Source organism: Peromyscus leucopus, chromosome 6 (assembly GCF_004664715.2).
Source record: "Peromyscus leucopus breed LL Stock chromosome 6, UCI_PerLeu_2.1, whole genome shotgun sequence".
Lineage (NCBI taxonomy): Eukaryota > Metazoa > Chordata > Mammalia > Rodentia > Cricetidae > Peromyscus > Peromyscus leucopus.
The window spans coordinates 16,274,206-16,293,249 of NC_051068.1; the positions used below are offsets into that span (position 1 = coordinate 16,274,206).

The following is a 19,044-nucleotide window of genomic DNA, read 5'->3' on the forward strand; positions in this document are numbered from 1 at the left end:
GTACACTCAGAGCCTTCTCATCCCAGGTCAGATGAATGTTAATGTGGAAATGCCACTGATGGCTGTCATTCATTAGCTAAGTGGAATGCCTAAAAGTTGAAGACTTCGGGTGGTTGTGGCGGCGGCGGCGGCGGCGGCGGCGGCGGCGGCAGCAGCGCACGCCTTTAATCCCAGCACTCGGGAGGCAGAGCCAGGCGGATCTCTGTGAGTTCGAGGCCAGCCTGGGCTAACAAGTGAGTCCCAGGAAAGGCGCAAAGCTACACAGAAAGACTGTCTCAAAAAAACAAAATAAATAAATAAAAAAAAAAATAAATAAAAAAGAGAAAAAAAAGTTGAAGACTTAAACTGAAGAGATATATTCAAATAATATATTTCAATAATAGGAGAGTCCTAAAGGAGAGATGGTGTGGGGTAAATGCAGAGAGGACCAAACCCCTCAAATTATACAGGAATGCTTACACATAAACTGCACAACTGCACAAATACAATATTATTTTATAATGTAGAATGGCATTAACACTGTAGGTAGCATACTGGTAGCCTCACAAAATATTACAATTTAAGTATTAAATGTCCTCGAAAATCTCAGAGGACTTGACTGCTAGCTTGTGGACTTTGGAGGTAGGTTATTGTATCATGAAGGCACTAACTTTATGAATGGATTAATCTACTGATGAATTCATAGATAGATGAATGGAAGTAGGGCCTGATTGGAAGAAGTGGGTTAACGGCATACAACGTGTCCCAGATTGTTTCTCTCTGTGTACTTGTGGTCTGGATGAGGTGAGCCACTGCTCTATCACATGTTCATGTCATGTTCTGCTTTACTGCCCAAAGGCCCAGAAGTGAGAGCCAAATGGCTGTGGACTGGAATCTCTGAAGTATCTCTGCCGTGAGGACCAGCTTCCAGACGCTCAGGGATTGAGGGGGAAGCCAGGGGGTTGGCAGACTAATCACTCAGCTTAACTTTTTTTTTCTTTCTTTTTTTTTCATTAAGAAATTTTCTATTCACTCTACATGCTATCCACAGACTCCCCCTCCTCCCTCCTCCCACCCCCAGCCCTCTTTCCCAAGCCACCCCACATCCCCACATCCCCCAAATCGAGGTCTCCCATGGGGAGTCAGCAGAGCCCTGCACACTGAGCCTAGGCAGGCCCAGGCCCCTTCCCACTGCACCAAGGCTGTGCAAGGTGTCACAGCACAGACACTGGATTCCAGGTCAGCTTGACTTTTCTAAGGAAGTAAAACTTAACTCTCAGGGGCCGGCGAGGGAGGCTACACTTGACTCTCTGAGTCTGGCAAAAAAGGGGAACACACACACACACACACACACACACACACACACACAACACACACTTTTATGTTCTCTCTATCATCTTCTTTCTGTTCTTTCTTTCTTTTTTACTTCTATTCAGATGTATCTCTTCTGTCTCTCTTGATGTCTTCCTTCTAACTAACTTTAGTTTTTCCCTTACAGCTTATATATCCCAGCAAAATCTTTCAAGCAGTATAAAAATTATATTTTTTTTAAAGTGAATGATTACAATGAACACAAATAAAAACAACGTGTTTTTCATCTCCCATACATGATTAAACATTCTACATATTACAGGTAAAAAACAAGTTGTCCCAAGAACCCACATTCATTCATACTTAAGCAACTTGTTATAGATTAACAGAGTGTCAGCAAGCAAGGTATTTTTCTCAGTCAGTTCTTTTTCTGGAAGGCTGCATTTTGCAGTTACAAAGAAAAGATCAATCATTTTATTACTTATCTCAAAAGGAAATCTTATATGAGTCATAAATCTAAACTTTTATATCTGAAAAGAATGAGTCATCTCTACTTTAAATCCTTGTGGTGCACACCCATTTGTCAACAGTTTTTTTATGTCAGGAAGCTGAGAGCAGAAATGGGCACAGGAATTAATCATCATCTTTGATCCCCAACCCATCCTAACAAGGAAGGCACGTCATTAGCTAATAATAACTGGGCTGTTTTGTTCTTCTTCTTCTTTTTTTTTTTTTGGTTTTTTCGAGACAGGGTTTCTCTGCGTAGTTTTGCGCCTTTCCTGGAGCTCACTTGGTAGCCCAGGTTGGCCTCGAACTCACAGAGATCCGCCTGGCTCTGCCTCCCGAGTGCTGGGATTAAAGGCGTGCGCCACCGCCACCGCCGCCGCCGCCGCCGCCGCCCGCCGCCGTCGCCACCACCCGGCCTGTTTTGTTCTTGTTCCTTGACCTCAACAAGTCCCTCACTCAACTGTGAGCCTTTCTAAACATCAGATTGTTTCCTCTGTTTTTTTTTTTTTTTTACCTCAAAGCTATTAACAATGACATCTTAACCTAACCTTAAGTCATTATTTAAGGCTTTGTTTTAGCTATGATTTTAGTTTTAGCACACTGAAACCCAGGAACACATCTCTCAACATTAAGATGGAAAAATCTTGAACTAGCTTAGCTTCTGAGACTCAAGTGTCTTTCTTAATCATTAACATAAGCCACAGTCTATAAGGCTCCTCAACAGAAACTAGCTGTGTGACATTTCCTTGTTCTTATTTTCTGTCCTCTGCAGCCCCTGCTTTATCAGGGGTGGAGACAACACCATGTCTTGCTTTTACCTATATTAGTTTTCCCACCAAACTAACCTCTATTTTTTTTCCCCCCGAGACAGGGTTTCTCTGTGTAGTTTTGTGTCTTTCCTGGAACTCACTTTGGAGACCAGGCTGGCCTCGAACTCACAGAGATCCGCCTGGCTCTGCCTCCCGAGTGCTGGGATTAAAGGTGTGCGCACCACCGCCTGGCAAACTAACCTCTATCTTAATCCTTCATTATATTTACTAATGATCCCCAGTCATCAAAATCCTATTTAAACTAACACTATTATTGTATAAAATCATTGTTTCAGTTCAACAGTACAGCTTATGAGAAAAATCTTCATAATAATCCACAGGTAAAAATGCCCAGTAGAATGGGATATTTCCATGAGATATACATTAAGGTCAATGGGTATTTCCCCATGCCCATTCACACCATGCCAGATACCATAGAAAAATGGCAGTGGAAAACATATAAAAGCACAACAGTAGCAAGAGACATTCCGAGGTCAGAACCCTTGGGGCCTTGCCTATCCGAGATTCACCCATCAGTGCCTTGCATGCTGGTGGGCCAATCCCCTGAAGTCAGTTGCCACTTGCTGCTCCTCTGACGTGGCCACCAGCACTGAAACCATAAGCAAAAACAAATTCTTCCACTTCTAAGTTGTTGATATCAGCTATTGTGACAAGTGACAAAAAGTGACTCGCATACCCAAGATTGTGAAAGCCCTTTGGTTGGTGTACTGCCACTTCATTTTAAAAGGATGGACAAGTCCTTGGTGCCTCTCAACAGCAATGCAGGTCATCGTTAGGATTTCCGTGACCACGGCAGTGGACTGGACGAATGGCACCATCTTGCAGATGAAGGCGCCTGCAGCAAGGAGACAGACATGTCCTACAAAAACGGTTTTGTGAAAGTCTTTTCTGTCTCTTAGTAAATGTTGCAAATCATTAATTATGAGCCTCTGCTCAGAAGTTTCATGATTAAGCTATACCATAGACGCAAACTAATGAACGAAACCTGCATTGGCGCATGCTTCATCTCTGACGAGAGTTTTAAGTCCTAAGAAAATGGGAGACACAAATCAGTATTTAGCTGTTGGTAACAGGCAGGGAAAGACTACAGTTTATGTGAGTGGCAGAGTAAGGTAGTACATACTCCTAATCCCAGCACATAGGAGACTGAGGCAGGAGAGTCAAAGGAAATTCAAGATCCATGTGGGCTATATTGCAAAACCCTGACTCAAAAACCACAAATAGAAAAATTTGTGAGACTATTATTTTCAGATCAAAGTTAGAATGAAATGGTTGATTGGGAAATAAGTTTGAGGTTTCTTCCCATATGGCTTTCTGTGAAATCATAACAAAGGAGTAATTTCCACCAAAGTTCAGTGTATTTGTGTGTGTGTGTGTGTGTGTGCGTGTGTGTGTGTGTGTGTGTGTGTGTGTGTGTGTTTTCATGTGTGTGAATACTGATGTGTATGTGTCATGGACCCCACATGGATGTCAGAGGACAGCCTTGGGTGCTGGTCCTTGACTTCCAGTATTCACTGTTGTTTTTGCTCTTCTACCTGGCACGCAAGCTCCTGGGATTCTCTTCTTCCTGATTCCCATATTCCCATAGGAGCAGCAGGATTGCAAATGTCATCGAATCCTTGTTTCTAGGGGTTCTGGGGATTCAAACTGAGGTCCTCACATGTGTGCATTATTTACCCACTGAGCTCTCTCCCTAGCAAAGACTCAGATTTCTTCTTAGAGTGTCTATCCAACTTGATATGTAGGTTAAACCATTAGCCATTATAATTGTTTTTAGTTCTATGCAAGGTTGTCTTTTTTCAATTGAAAATTGATTTTTTTATGCACTACATTCTGATGACAGTTCCCCTCCCCCACCCCCTAGTCCTCCCAGTTCCTCCTGTTTCATCTAGATCCACCCCCTTTCTGTCTCTTATTAGAAAACAAATAGGCACCTAAGGAATAATAATACAATAAAATAAGGTAAATAAAAAACAAACAAATCAGAATAGAACAAAATAAATACAGAGAAGAAAAAGAGCTAAAGAAAAGACATAAGAAACTCATGTAGACACAGAGACACATGTATTTGCACACATAGGAATCCCTTAAAAACACAAAATCAGAAACTATAATATATACACAGAAGTCCTTTAAGGTTTAAAAAAATCCCTGACTCAACATTGTGAGACAAAGAACTTCAAAAGGTGCCATTGACTTTGTTTTGTGTTGGCCATCTACTGCTGGGCATTCATTTCAATTTTTACTTTCTTAATTTTTTTAATGTAAAGATCTCAAAGTGATGGATAGCAAAAAAAAAAAAGCCTCGTTTTATTTATACACTAAGAAATATTGAGAGCTGCATATCAGCTGTTCCAGCCACTGCTCGGCTCCGAGACAATGTAGAGGTTGGTCTGGAACCCGAGTTAGAGACCCCTAGTCCCTCTACCCATCTGCCTACCAGGCACCTACCCCACCACTTGCCACAGACCACTTACAGTATACCTAAGAACCCAGAGAACCAGTGGTGTGCCTGACTATCAGCCGCTCAAACCACCGTACCAACCCGGAACCGTGTGTATTTCCAACCGGGGTCTCAGGTTGGTACCTCCAGAGCCAATCCTCCTGCCCCACATCAGCCACCACGCTCATTACTCAGCGCTGGGACCCAGTGAATCCCAACAGAGAATCCCAGTTTGGAACTCCCAGAGCCAGTCCTGCCCAACTGCCCATCAGCTACCTCATGCACCGCTTGGCTCTGGGACCAAGTAAAGGCTGACCTGGAACTCCAGAGTGGCTCCAAGACTGAACACCAGTCACTATTCAGCTAGTCCACTAGCTAACAGTCATTTCAACCCTCATGTGTTTGTCATCCCAAGGCTTTTCTCCACCGATTGCCAAGGCTGTTCGTTTGACAGGCTTTTCTGACCTTCAGTTCCCTGGACCACACTGACGTTGAAGGCTGCTCAGGGCTCTATCGCTTCCCTAAGTCTGACCACACTCTTCGGCAGCTGTACCACAGTTAACATCAGCCTTTATCCATTTCACTGTATGAATACTTATCACGCTGCAGTGCATCAGCTACCTCACAGCTTATACGGCTCTGGCACTTTAATAAATTAATATTTGAGTAAAATATTACTAGTATTCCTTAGAGTTTTATTAAAAATTTAATCAGAATTGTTCTCTATCCCTTCAGTGATATTATTTATACATTATCCAGTCCAACGTCAAAGGAATACCAGAAGAAACTTTTACTGAAATGGACTTAAGTGCATCATCAATATATTTTTAGAATTCTTTCTTTCATCACTATTTATTATTATCTTATTATCTCTGTGTGTGCACACATGACATGGTGCACATGTAGTCAGAGGATAACTTTTGGGTGTTGCTTCTCTCCTTCCACCTTGCTGAGGGACTTTTGATGTTTCCGACATATTTCATACTTTACAATAGCTGGCCTTGGGCTTCCCAATGACCGTTTTGTCTCTGTCTTCCATCTCATGGTAGGAGTGCTGGGATCACAGATGTGTGTCAGTCCCTTTGGCCTGCGCTCTCTCTCTCTCTCTCTCTCTCTCTCTCTCTCTCTCCTTCCCTCCCTCCCTCCCTCCCTGCTCCCTCCCTCCCTTCTCTCTCTCTCTCTCTCTCTCTCTCTCTCTCTCTCTCTCTCTCTCTCTCTCTCTCTCTCTTTCTTTTTTTTCTTTGTTTTGTTTTGTTTTTGTTTTCTCGAGGCAGGGTTTCTCTGTGTAACTGCCCTGGCTGTCCTGGAACTTGCTTTGTAGACCAGGCTGGCCTCCATCTCACTGAGATCCACCTGTCTCTGCCTCCTAAGTGCTGGGATTAAAGATTTGCACCCCCACTGCCCAGCTGTTTTTGTTTTGTTTTGAGACAGAGTTTCTCTGTGTAGCCCTGGCTGTCCTGGAACTCACTCTGTAGACCATGCTAGACCTGGAGATCTACCTGCTTCTGCCTTCAGAGTGCTGGGATTAAAGGTGAGCATTACCACCACCTGGTAACATCTGGCTTTTATACATGTGTTCCAGAGACTGCATTCAGGTCATCAGGCTTGTGCAGCATGTGCTTTACCAGCTGAGTCGTCTTGCAAGCCCATCAATATGTTTCAACCATCCAAAAGCCAGTGTTTGTTGCAGTGCTCATTGCAATGTTATCTCACTATAAATATGTTCATTTTGTCCATCATGATCAAATGGGGCATGCATCACCTGAATTCCTGACTTCAGAATGCATCATGAACCTTATCCAATCAACTAGAGATTCTGAGTCTCAGTAGCATTGTTTATAAAAAGGGACTGTCAATACTCCTCATCGTAAGTCCAGTATTGCCACGATTTACTTCTTAATGAATGGCAGCTCTTGCACTTGGGGCAGCAAGATTGAAAGAACTTAGGTACCTATGGTATATTTGGGGATGCTATATTCTTTTAGGTTAAACTATAAAAGAAGATCTAAGTTGACAACCTCATTTCCCAGAGAAAGATACTGTAATTCATAGGATTCAAACAATGTAGCATGGCTACATGGCTATTTAAGGACAGAATGAAGACATGGATCTGGGTTCTCTTCATTTACAGACATCACCCACTTTTGTGTGGCCAAGCTGTGTGACAGTTTTCTATTCTACAACATGCACATGCCATCTCTTTAATACTCAACTGGAGAATTTTGCACCTAGCCTCAGTTCTATGACTTACTGTGCCCCTTTAACAAAGCCAGGAAGCAGTGGCTCAACTTCTGACTCTGTCCCATGAACTTTGGAAAAGTTCTTGACAGTGGCTCCTTGATCACATCGACAAATTGCTTCTGTGCTGTGGGCATATAGCTTGTTAGAGTGTAAATGTGAGTTATTTGTAAGTATGAAAAGTACCTTTTGCTTGCCTACTTCTTTATCTTGACTTTTTAAATGGAAAGCTTATTTTTCAAAGTCTGTAAGACTGAAACAAAATAGATATTAATTTTGGTGATCTGGTGTAGACTGCTTGCATGGCGAGAGTCAGTCTCTGGGTTCATCCTTGGCACCCCACAGGAAAGAAAAAGAATAATTTTATTTTTTCTCTCCCTGTCATTAGCCATTGTTATCAACCTTCCCTGTATTATCCACTTCCTCAATCTGATGATCCCTGAAGTTTGAGGCCCTCCCCTCCCCAACACATATATCTCCAGAATGTGTCTTATAACATTTTTTATATTGTGAATAACTATCCCTTTTCTTTTTTAAAAAATAGATTATTATTTAGTATGCTCTTTTTTATTACGTTATTTTTATTTCATATTCTCCCCCTCTCTCAAGTCCTTACAGATCCTCTCCTCCCCCCTACCCACCCAACTTTAAGTTCTTTCTCACAAAACAAATAAAAAACCAATATAACAATAAAACTCCCCAAAACCAAGAAGAAAAACAAGACCTGCAAACAACAACAACAACAACAACAACAAAATGCACCAAATTGAAACAAATAAAAGTACCCACAAAAAACCTGTGGAGTCCATTTTTTGTTGTTCAACTACTCCTGAACATGCTGGAGTGGTTGATATATCTTAGTGTCACTCTATTGGGAGAAAACTGATTTTTCCTCTCCCAGCAAGTATAAGCGACAGTTTAATTGTTAATCTTTACCCTAATGGCTAGGCTTTCATTCATTCATTCATTCATTCATTCATTCCATTCATTCAAAAATATATAACAAAATAAAGTACAATACAATAAAACAAATTATCACTTAAGAGTTGGACAAGAGCCAACAGAAGGACAAGAGCCCAAGAGAATGCACAAGAATCAGAGACCCACTTGTTCACTCAGGAGTCCCATAAAAACACTAAACTGGAAGCCATAATATACACAGAGGACCTGGTGCAGACTCATGCAGGCCCTGTGCATGCTGCTTCAGTCTGTGAGTTCATATGAACTTTGCTCAGTTGCTTTAGAGGGTGTTATTTTCTTTGTGTCCTCCTACTCTGATGGCTCTTGTAATCTTTATGCTTCCTCTTCCAGGGGGTTCCCTGACCCCTGGGGGCAGGAATTTGATGGAGACCTTCCATTTAGGGCTGGTTCCAAGATCTCTCACTGACTGTGTAATGTCTGGCTGTGGGTCTCTTACTTGTTCTCATCTGCTACAGGAGGACGCTTCTCTAATGATGGCTGAACAAGGCACTGATCTATGAGTGCAGCAGAATATCATTAGGAGTCATTTTATCACTACTTGTCCTCCTCTTCTTTTTTTAGATCAGTAGTATTTGTTTTTACCCTGGTCACCCAGGCAGTGTTGGGTATGAGTTATATCTTGTGGAGTGGGTCTTAAGTCAAATCAGTTATTGGTTGGGTACAACAAGCTTTGTGCTGTGATTGCTCTAGAATATCTTTCAGGCAGGACAGATTGCAAGTCAAAGGTTTTGTGTCTGGGTCGGTGTTTATATTACTTTTTTTTGATAGTATGCCGAGTACCTTCCTATACCAAAGATGCTGGAACAATGAAGGCTCTATATAGGTACCAGTTTGACATTGCCATTCAGTATAGGTGTTGTCTTTAGCCATGGGGCTTTGCTATCAGTTTGCGGAGAGCAATCTATTGTTTTAGCCACAGCCTGGGTTGTTTGGGGCCTCTTTAGCCAACAACTCAATTAGATGTAACCCAATCCTGGTATGGATGTGGTTGCTTTGGGTGACAAGAGATGGCCAGCTGGGATTCTGTCTCCACCATTATTTGGCAGTTTCATTTAGATTGCTTTCAGATATGTATATATTTTAGAAATTTTCTACTGTATTAGGTTTCCATAATACCCCTCAAATGCTCCTTCATTTTAACTGTCTCTTCCTGTATTCTCTCCCACAACCCCTACCCTTTCTCCCTCCCCACTTGACTGTCTCATTCCAACCATATCTAACTTTTGTAATTCCCTTTTCCTAAGGAAATCTGTCTGTTTCCTCTAGTCCCTACTCTATACCTACCCTCTGTGGTTCTATGAATTGTAACCTGGTTATAATTGACTTAATAGCTAATATCTACATATAAGTGAATACATGGCATATTTACCTTTCTGGATCTGGGATACCTCACTCAGGATGATTTTTTCCTGTCCCATCCATTTACTTGTAAATTTCATGATGTTATTTTTTTAAAAATGGCTGAGTAATACTCTGTTGTGTAAATGTACCACAATTTTTAAAAATCCATTCTTCTGTTGAGAGACACAGATTGTTTCCATTTTCTGGCTATTATGGATAAAGCAGCAATGAACATAGTTGAGTAAATGTCTTTGTGGTAGGATAGAGTGTCCTTTGGGTATATGCCCAAGAATGGTATAGCTGGATCTTGATGTAGATTGATTTCCTTTTTCCCAAGGAACCACCACACTGATTTCCACAGTGGCTGTAAGCGTTTGCATTCCTACCAGCAATGAATGAGTGCTCCTCTAATTCCACAGTGTGTATGGCTTTATGTTGAGGTCTTCAATCCATCTGGAGTTGAGGTTTGTGCAGGGTGATAGATATGGATCTATTTGCATTCTTCTACATGTGACATACAGTTTGACCAGCACCTTTTGTTGATGATACTGTCTTTTCTCCAGTGTGTATTTCTGCCTCTATCAAAAATCAGAAGTCCATAGGTGTGTGGACTTATGTATGGATTTTCAGTTCAATTCCATTGATCAACATGTCTGTTTTTGTACCAATACCATGTGGTTTTTATTATTATAACTCTGTAGTACAACTTGAAATTGGAAATAGTGATACCTCTAGCAGTCCTTTTATTATTCAGGGTTGTTTTTGCTATCCTGTTTTTTTTCTTTTGTGTGTGTATGTGTTGTGTGCCTGTGTGTGTATGTGTGTGTGTGTGTGTGTGTGTGTGTGTGTATTTCCATATGAAGTTAAACATTGTCCTTTCAAGATCTGTGAAGAATTGTGTTGGAATTTTAATGGGGATTGCACTGAATCTGTAGATTGCTTTTAGTAAGATGGCCATTTTTATTGTAAAGCATGGGAGATAGTTTAATTTCCATCTTCTGATATTTTCTTCAATTTCTTTCTTCAAAGTCTTGACATTTTTATCATACAAATCTTTCACTTGCTTAGTTAGAGATAATCCAAGATATTTTATATTATTTGAGGCTCTTGTGAAAAGTGTTGTTTCCCTGATTTCTTTCTCAGACAGTTCGTCGTTTGTATATGGGAGGGCTGCTGATTTTTTGTGAGTTAATTTTGTATCCAGCAACTTTTCTGAAAGTGTTTTCATCAGTTGTAGGAGTTCCCCAGTGGAATTTTTAGGGTTCCTATGATATGTATACTGTCATATCATCTATTAATAGAGGTATTTTGACTTCTTCCTCTCCAAGTTAAAATGATTACACCAGCTTGTTTCTTAGGTTCGTTTGCTTGGAATACCTTTTTTCAACCCTTTATCCTGAGGTGATGTCTATTCTTGAGGTTAAGGTGTGTTTCTTGGATGATGGATCCTGATTTTGCATTCATTCTGTTAGTGTGTGTCCTTTGTTTGGGGAATTGAGACTGTTGAAGTTGAGAAATATCAATGACCAATGGTTGTTTATTCCTGTTTGTTGTGGCTGTGGTGGCGGTAATGATGGTGGGGTGTGTGTGTGCGCATGCACTCCTGTATATATGTATGATATATATGTGCTTCCTTTCTCTTGACTTCGTAGATCTGTAATTTTTCCCCTGTGTTTTCTTGGATGTAGTTAACTTCTTTAGGTTAGAGTTTACCTTCCAACATATTCTGTGGGCCTAGATGTGTAAATAAATATTGCCTAAATTTGGTTTTATCATGAAATGTCTTATTTTATCCATCTATAGCAATTGAAAATTTTGCTGGGTATAGTAGTCTGGGCTGGCATCTGTGGTCTCTTAGTGTCTATAGCACATGTGTCCAGGCCCTTCTGGCTTTTAGAGTCTCCATTGAGAAGTCAGATATAATTCTAATACATCTACCTTTGTGTATTGCTTGGTCTTTTCCACTTGCAGCTGTTAATATTCTTTCTTAGTTCTATATGGTTAGTGTTTTGATTATTATGTGGCAAGGGGGACTTTCTTTTCTGGGTCCAATCTACTTGGCGTTCTGTAAGCTGCTTTTACTTTGATAGACATCTCTTTCTTTAGGTTAGGGACATTTTCTTCTATGATTTTGTTGGAAATATTTTCTAGCCCTTTGACCTGTTTTTCTTCTCTTTTCTTTCTTCCTATTATTCTTAGATTTGATCTTTTTATGGTGTCACAGATTTTCTGGATGTTTTGTGAAGTAGTTTTTTAATTTAACATTTTGTTTCACTGGGGTATGCATTTCTTTTATCATGTCTTCAATGCCCGAGATTCTCTCTTCCATCTCTTGTATTTTTTTGGTGAGGCATGCCTCTGTGGTTCCTGATTGAGTTTCTAAATTTTTTTATTTCCAGATCTCCCCCAGTTTGGGTTTTCTTTGTTGATTTTATTTCCACTCTCATGTTTTGAATGGTTTTATTCATTTCCCACCACTGCGTATTTGTGTTTTCTTTAAGGGATTTATTTCCTCTATCTGCACCTCTATCACATGCACAAAAGAAATTTTAAGTTTTTTTGTATTATTTTTAAAAATTAAATTTATTTATTTATTTTACATCTCAATCACATTTCCTCCCCCTCCTTTCATTCTCTCTCCCCACCAACTCTCTGCCCCCACTTTACCCCCGATCCACTCCTCTTCTGTTTCTGTTCAGAAAAGGGCAGACCTCTCCTGGGTATCAGCAAAGCATGGCATATCAAATTGAGAGAGGACTAAGCTCCTCCCCTTGTTTGAAGGCTGGGCGAGGCAGCTCAGTCTCTTCAACAAATGGTGCTGGCTTAACTGGTTGTCGTCATGTAGAAGAATGCCAATAGATCCATTTCTATCTCCATGCACAAAATTCAAGTCCAAGTGGATCAAACACCTCAACATAAATTCAGATACCCTGAAGCTGATAGAAGAGAAAGTGGGAAGTAGCCCTGAATGCACTGGCACAAGAGACTACTTCCTGACTAGAACACCAGTAGCAAAGACATTAAAGTCTTTTAGTTTTGTGTCAGTCGTGTTGGAATATTCATAGCCTGTTGTGGTAGTGCTGCTGGGATCTCGTGCAGACATAGCATCCTGGCCATTATTGATTGTGATTTTGTGCTGGTATCTAGACATCTGGGATTGGGAAGACAGTAACTTGAGGTGTTGATATCTGATATCTGATCTTGTCTTTGTAGGGTGGATGTTTTGTTCCTTGGTTTCTGTTTTCTCTCTAGTTCTTAGAATAGTGTGGTAACATGTATTTCCTATGGGGAAATCTTCTGGGGACCTGAAAGTTGTGGGCACTGGGGTCCCAGGTAAAATGTGTTTCTGGGTATTGGGCCCTGAGATTTAGGAACGGGGATGGGCTAGGGGCAGTGGAGCCATAAGAGGGAGGAAAGAAGAGTGTTCCACCAGGATCTGCTCAGTTAGTCTCTAGGCAATGGGCGCAGACAGTGAGGAGAGGCCATAGCAAAAGGTCTGCTACAGAGCTGGGAATGGGACTGGATGATCAGATTTGGAGGAATGGAGAGAGAGGTGAAGATCTGGAGTTAACTACCCTGGTCAGAGTGACCTGTGGGTTCCAGAGTGCCTGCAGGAGCTGGACAAAGCAGTGAGTGGAGGCGGGAAGTTTTGAGGGAAAGGTCTGTGGGATCCATCCAATGGAGATGGGTGCAGGAAGGGAGGCTGCAGAGCTGGGATGAGACTGGGGGATTATTTTGGAGGAGCTGAGGGAGAGGTGAAGGTTTGCAATTAGCTTCCTGGCTTCCCTGGCTGGGGTGGCAGGTGTGTTCCCAGGGAGTGCCTGCTGGAGTTGGGGGGCAGGGCACAATGCAACCACTCAGGGGAGGGAGATTAGGAGGTGAAGATCTGTGAGATCCACCAGAGAGGAAGTGGGGGAGACTGCCACAGGTGAGATCCTCTGCAGAGCTGTTCATGAATGTAGGGCATTAGACTTAGAGGAATAGAGGGACAGGTGAAGGTCTGCAAAGCCGACCTGCTTCCCTGTTGCAAAGCTGGGGTGGAGATGAGGGGGTTGTATTTGGAGGGGCAGAAGGAGAGGTAAAGATTTGCTGTTTGCCTACTTGTTTACCTGGCCTGAGTGGCCTGTGGGTTCCCAGGGAGTGCCTGCTGGAGGTGGGTATGGTGGCATTTTATTTGTACTGAAATGTGATGTTAATTGTAGGTTAATAAATAAAGTTGTTTGGGGGTCAGAGCTATTAGAGCCATAGCAAGAGCATGGCGGTGGTGGCGCACGCCTTTAATCCCAGCACTTGGTAGACAGAGCCAGGTAGATTTCTGTGTGTTCAAGGATACAGCCAGCATTGGAGACTCTTTAATCTCAATACCATAGAAGACCTGGAGGTCTGTACATACAGGCAGTGATGAGGCAGTCATGTGTTTGGGTTTACAACCAATGAGAAGGCAGAACAGAAAGACTATATAAAGACAAACATACAGGAAGTAGCTCTCTTTGCAGAGAGGTCTCTTGGCTTAAGAGGCTAGCTGCAGAAGGCAGTAAGGCTCTTAGCTCTGATCTCTTAGCTTTTTTCTTTGCATTGTTTCTGTTTCTTATTTAATAAGACAGTTGGTTACATCTACATTTGGCACCCAACATGACAAGAATCCATTAAAAACTGCTTGACTTAGCCTGGCGGCACATCTGGTTTCCTGTCTGGGCGGCTGGCTCCCTAGCCTGGGTTGGCTTGGCCTCAGGCTGGACTAACGGTGAGCTACTTGCTTAAAGCCAGTGCTACAAACAACTCAGGCCTGCCCTGCCAAACAGGGCCCCTGCCTGTAAAGCCAATGAACGTGGTCGGAGCTTAAGGAAGCCAGAGCCAAGCCTTGACTCTGCACAAGAGGGAACACGTGGCTGGATTTAAGCTTTAGCCGGCTACTCTTTCTTGCATTCTCTCTCTCTCTCTCTCTCTCTCTCTCTCTCTCTCTCTCTCTCTCTCTCTCTCTCTCTCTCTCACACCTTGGACACTAGGTGGCTGTTTTGAAATTCCCTGGATTTCTACTGTTCTACGCAGACTTGATAAGTCACTTAACATATCAGATATTTTAAAGGAAACTATTTAAAAGAGAATTTTTTCCCACATTTTAAAAAATGGGTTTTATGTGTACATTGGAAGAAAATTGGGCTTTGTTTGAAATTTTAGGCAGTCTGACAATGGAATAACTATGTGAGAAGATTAATGTTGATCTAATTATGCAGTTTATTACTATGCTTATCTTCATTTTACTATTTAAAAAGATAGTCAATTTAAGTGCCAGGATAACAGTTTTAGAAAAACTTGTTAAACCTGTAAAAATGAATCATAGAGAAATTCAAATTCAGACAGAAGAAATTAACAATGAAGTTGTTTCAAGATTGGATCATAAGGTTGTAGAAAGAAAGCCTCTTTTCACACAGTCACTCTTAATTTATCCTGTAACCATACAGCAGTTGCCTAATCAAATGACTACACAAAATATTTGGGCTCCAATTGAAATGTTGGATTTATGAAGGTTTAAGGAGGCAATAGTATCTTATGGCATGTACTCCCCATATGTAAAGCAAATGTTAAACTCTTGGTCAACATATAATAGGATTGTACCACAGGACTGGCGGGACCTTACACAAGCTGTTCTGGAACCCAGCCAGAGACTTCAATTTCTAACGTGGTTCAAGGATGAAGCGAAAAACATAGAAAAACAATGGAGGGATAAAGGAATACAAGTCTGCCAGGATCAGCTTATTGGAGAAGGCCAATATGCTTCAGTACAAACACAATGTTTATATGATGTCCAAACCATAATTTTATGTTGAACAGCAGCTTTGAATGCATGGGACAGAGTTGAGGAACCAGGAAAAAAAACTGAGTCATTTACAAAGGTTATACAAGGCCCAAAAGAATCTTTCACAGATTTTTTTTTACAAAGACTGGCTTCAGCAGTAAAGAGAATGGTCTCAGATTCAGAAGCTAGTCAGAAAATAATTGAATCTTTGGCCTTTGAGAATGTGAATGCAGCATGCAAAAGAATAATCAGGCCATTAAAGGCAAGATCTGCACCTTTGGAAGATTGGATTAGAGACACGGTCAATGTTGAGGCTCATGACCATAATGATATGTGGGTAGGAGAAGCAATTTCAAAAGGTTTGAGGAATGTTAGATTTTTTTTTTAATGTGGAAAGCAAGGACATTTTAAAAGGGACTATAAACAGGTCATTCCTAGAAACAATGTTTCTTCAAGGAACAATGGCAACAGAATGCCCCTTCCTTCTGGAGTATGCAGAAGGTGTGGTAAGGGAAAACATTGGACCAATGAATGTAGATCAACAAGGGACATACAGGGTAATCCTTTGCCTCAGTCTTTGGGAAACTCCCGGAGTGGCCTCATGCAGGCCCCCACAGCAAATCGAGTTCAAACCTTTCCTGCAGCTGTAGAGGAAATCCCTACTCAGAGCAATTAAATAACCAAATACCTATTGGAATAAATCATGCTGGTCAGGATGATGAAACAGAGAGAATAGAAAATTCAGGAGAAAACATAAAGAAATTTTTTTGGCAAACTTCTATTAATGAACAAAGACCAAAATTAATGATAAAAATAAATGGTGTTTTGTTGTCTGGTCTGGTAGAACACAGGTGTGGACGTTACCATAATTGCACTGGAATTTTGGCATCCAGCTTGGCCTCTTCAGGAGGTAAACGTTCAACTGTTAGGAATTGGGACATTATCTCAGGTGAAACAGAGTGCAAGATGGCTCAAATGTATAGGTCCAGAAGGACAGAGAGGAAAATTAAAACCCTATGTGGCTAACATAGCTATGAACCTGTGGGTTTGAGACTTGTTGCAACAATGGAATACTCAGATTAACATCCCTCCAATCTCAGAAACAAATCATAAACTAGCACATGTTTCTGAGAGAAATATTCTAAGTGGTCACCAGCCATCCATATTATACAAGAACAGGAACAACAACTGATGATATCCCAAAGACACCAACAGCTCTACCTTTAAAATGGTTAACAGATAAGCCTGTACGGGTTCAGCAATGGCCCTTAACAACAGAGAAACTCCAGGCTTTAGAAGAGCTGGTAGAAGAACAGTTAAATGCTCAGCATATTGAAGAATCAACCAGCCCTTGGAATTCTCCTGTATTTGTTATTAAAAAGAAATCTGGTAAATGGAGAATGGTAACAGACCTTAGAGCAATTAACAAAGTAATTCAGCCAATGGGCTCTCTACAATCTGGGATTCCTTTGCGTACTCTGTTACCAAAAGGATGGCCTCTCATAGTTATTGATTTAAAAGACTGTTTCTTTTCAATAACCTTACAAGAAAAAGACAAAGAAAGATTTGCTTTCACAGTGCCTACTTATAATAATTCTCAACCAGTTAAAAAATTTCAATGGAGGATCTTCCCACAGGGAATGTTGAATAGCCCAACTCTGTGGCAATATTTTGTACAACAGCCATTGGAAGTGATACGTAAAAAATTTCCTAAATCTATAATTTATCATTATATGGATGATATTTTACTAGCTGACTCAAATGCAGATACTTTAGAAAGAATGTTTGAAGAAGTAAAGAAAATTTTGCCTTGCTGGGGATTACAAATTGCTCCTGAAAAGATACAAAGAGGAGATTCTATAAATTATTTAGGATATAAAATAGAGCTACAAAAAATTAGACCCCAAAAGGTGCAAATTAGGAGAGAGACTACAGACCCTTAATGACTTTCAAAGATTATTTGGAGATGTTTCTCATCTACGAACTATTGTTGGGTTAAAAAATGATGAACTAAATAATTTGTTCAAAATCTTAGAAGGTGACAAGGACTTAAATAGTCCAGGAGAATTATCACCTGAAGCTAAGAAAGAATTGGCCTTGGTAGAAAAGAAAGTACATGAAGGGCACGTGGATCGTATTGATCCAAAGCTGGATTGCATTTTGGTTATTTTACCTTCTAGGCATTCTCCTACAGGAATATTAATGCAGAGGGAAGATATTATATTGGAATGGATATTTTTACCAAATAAACCAAATAAAAAATTAAAAACTTATGTGGAAAAAAATCTCTGACTTGATTTGGAAAGGAAAATTGAGACTTCGTCAATTAGCAGGAATAGACCCAGCAGAAATTGTCATACCTTTAACTAAGGAGGACATTGAAAAATTATAGACAGAAAGTGAACCTTGGCAAAGAGCTTGCAGTAATTTTTTGGGAGAAATTAACAGCAAATATCCCCAAAGCGATAGAATTGATCTCATAAAGAGAGCTGATTGGATCTTGCCTCGAATTGTACGGCAAAAACCCATATCTGGAGTTCATACATTTTATACAGATGCCAACAATCAAGGAAAGGCAGATTACAAATCAGAAAATTTAAGTAAAGTGGTTCAAAGTCCTTATAATTCAGTTCAAAAATCAGAATTGTATGCTATTCTCTTGGTATTAATGGATTTTTCAGAACCTCTCAACATAGTAACTGACTTTCAGTATGCTGAAAGAGTGGTATTACATATTGAGACTACAGAATTTATCCCTGATGCTTCAAAATTAACTTCACTATTTATTCAATTACAAGATACAATCAGGAAAAAAGTCATCCTTTATAAACAATTCACATTCAATCCCATACTGGTCTGCCAGGCCCTCTTGCACAAGGCAATGATAAGATTGATAAATTATTGATAGGAAATGTGGTGGAGGCCTCAGAATTTCATAAAAAAACCATCATGTCAATAGTAAATGTTTAAAAAAGGATTTTTCCATAACCTGGCAACAAGCCAAAGAAATAGTAAAGAAATGTCCTACTTGTTCCTTCTACAATCAAACGCCATTACCAGCAGGATGTAACCCAAAGGGTACTCAGAGGAATTGAAATCTGGCAGATGGATGTGTTTCACTTTGCAGAATTTGGAAAATTGAAATATGTACACCATACCATCGATACTTATTCAGGATTTCAATGGGCAACTGCTTTGAGTTCTGAAAAAGCTGATTCTGTAATCACTCATTTGCTAGAAGTAATGGCCATCATGTGTATACCAGCACAAATTAAAACTGACAATGCTCCATCATATGTCTCTGTTAAAATGAAACAGTTTTTTGCTTCTTACAATATAAAGCGTATTATAGGCATACAACATAATCCTACAGGTCAAGCAGTTATAGAAAGATCAAACAGAACTCTAAAGGATATGCTAAATAAACAGAAAGGGGTAACAAAACCCACCAGAAATAGACTGCATAATGCTCTATTAACTTTGAATTTTCTCAACGCTAATGAGAAAGGAACAACAGCTGAAGAGAGACATTGAATAATAGAAAAAACTACAGAATTAAATCAGCCTATATACTTTAAGGATGTGCTGACCTCAGAATGGAAACCAGGGTATGTGTT

General features: G+C 40.5%; 1 protein-coding gene across 1 annotated transcript in view; it reads right to left on the reverse strand.

Annotated features, from left to right (window-relative positions):
• LOC114684077 (pyroglutamylated RF-amide peptide receptor) overlaps window positions 1-19,044 on the reverse strand; it is a 48,744-nt gene that overhangs the window by 7,965 nt on the left and 21,735 nt on the right. Inside the window, exon 2 of the mRNA XM_028858512.2 lies at window positions 3,304-3,462. Coding sequence (XP_028714345.1) covers window positions 3,304-3,462 — 159 coding nt within the window. The remainder of the gene's footprint in view (window positions 1-3,303; window positions 3,463-19,044) is intronic.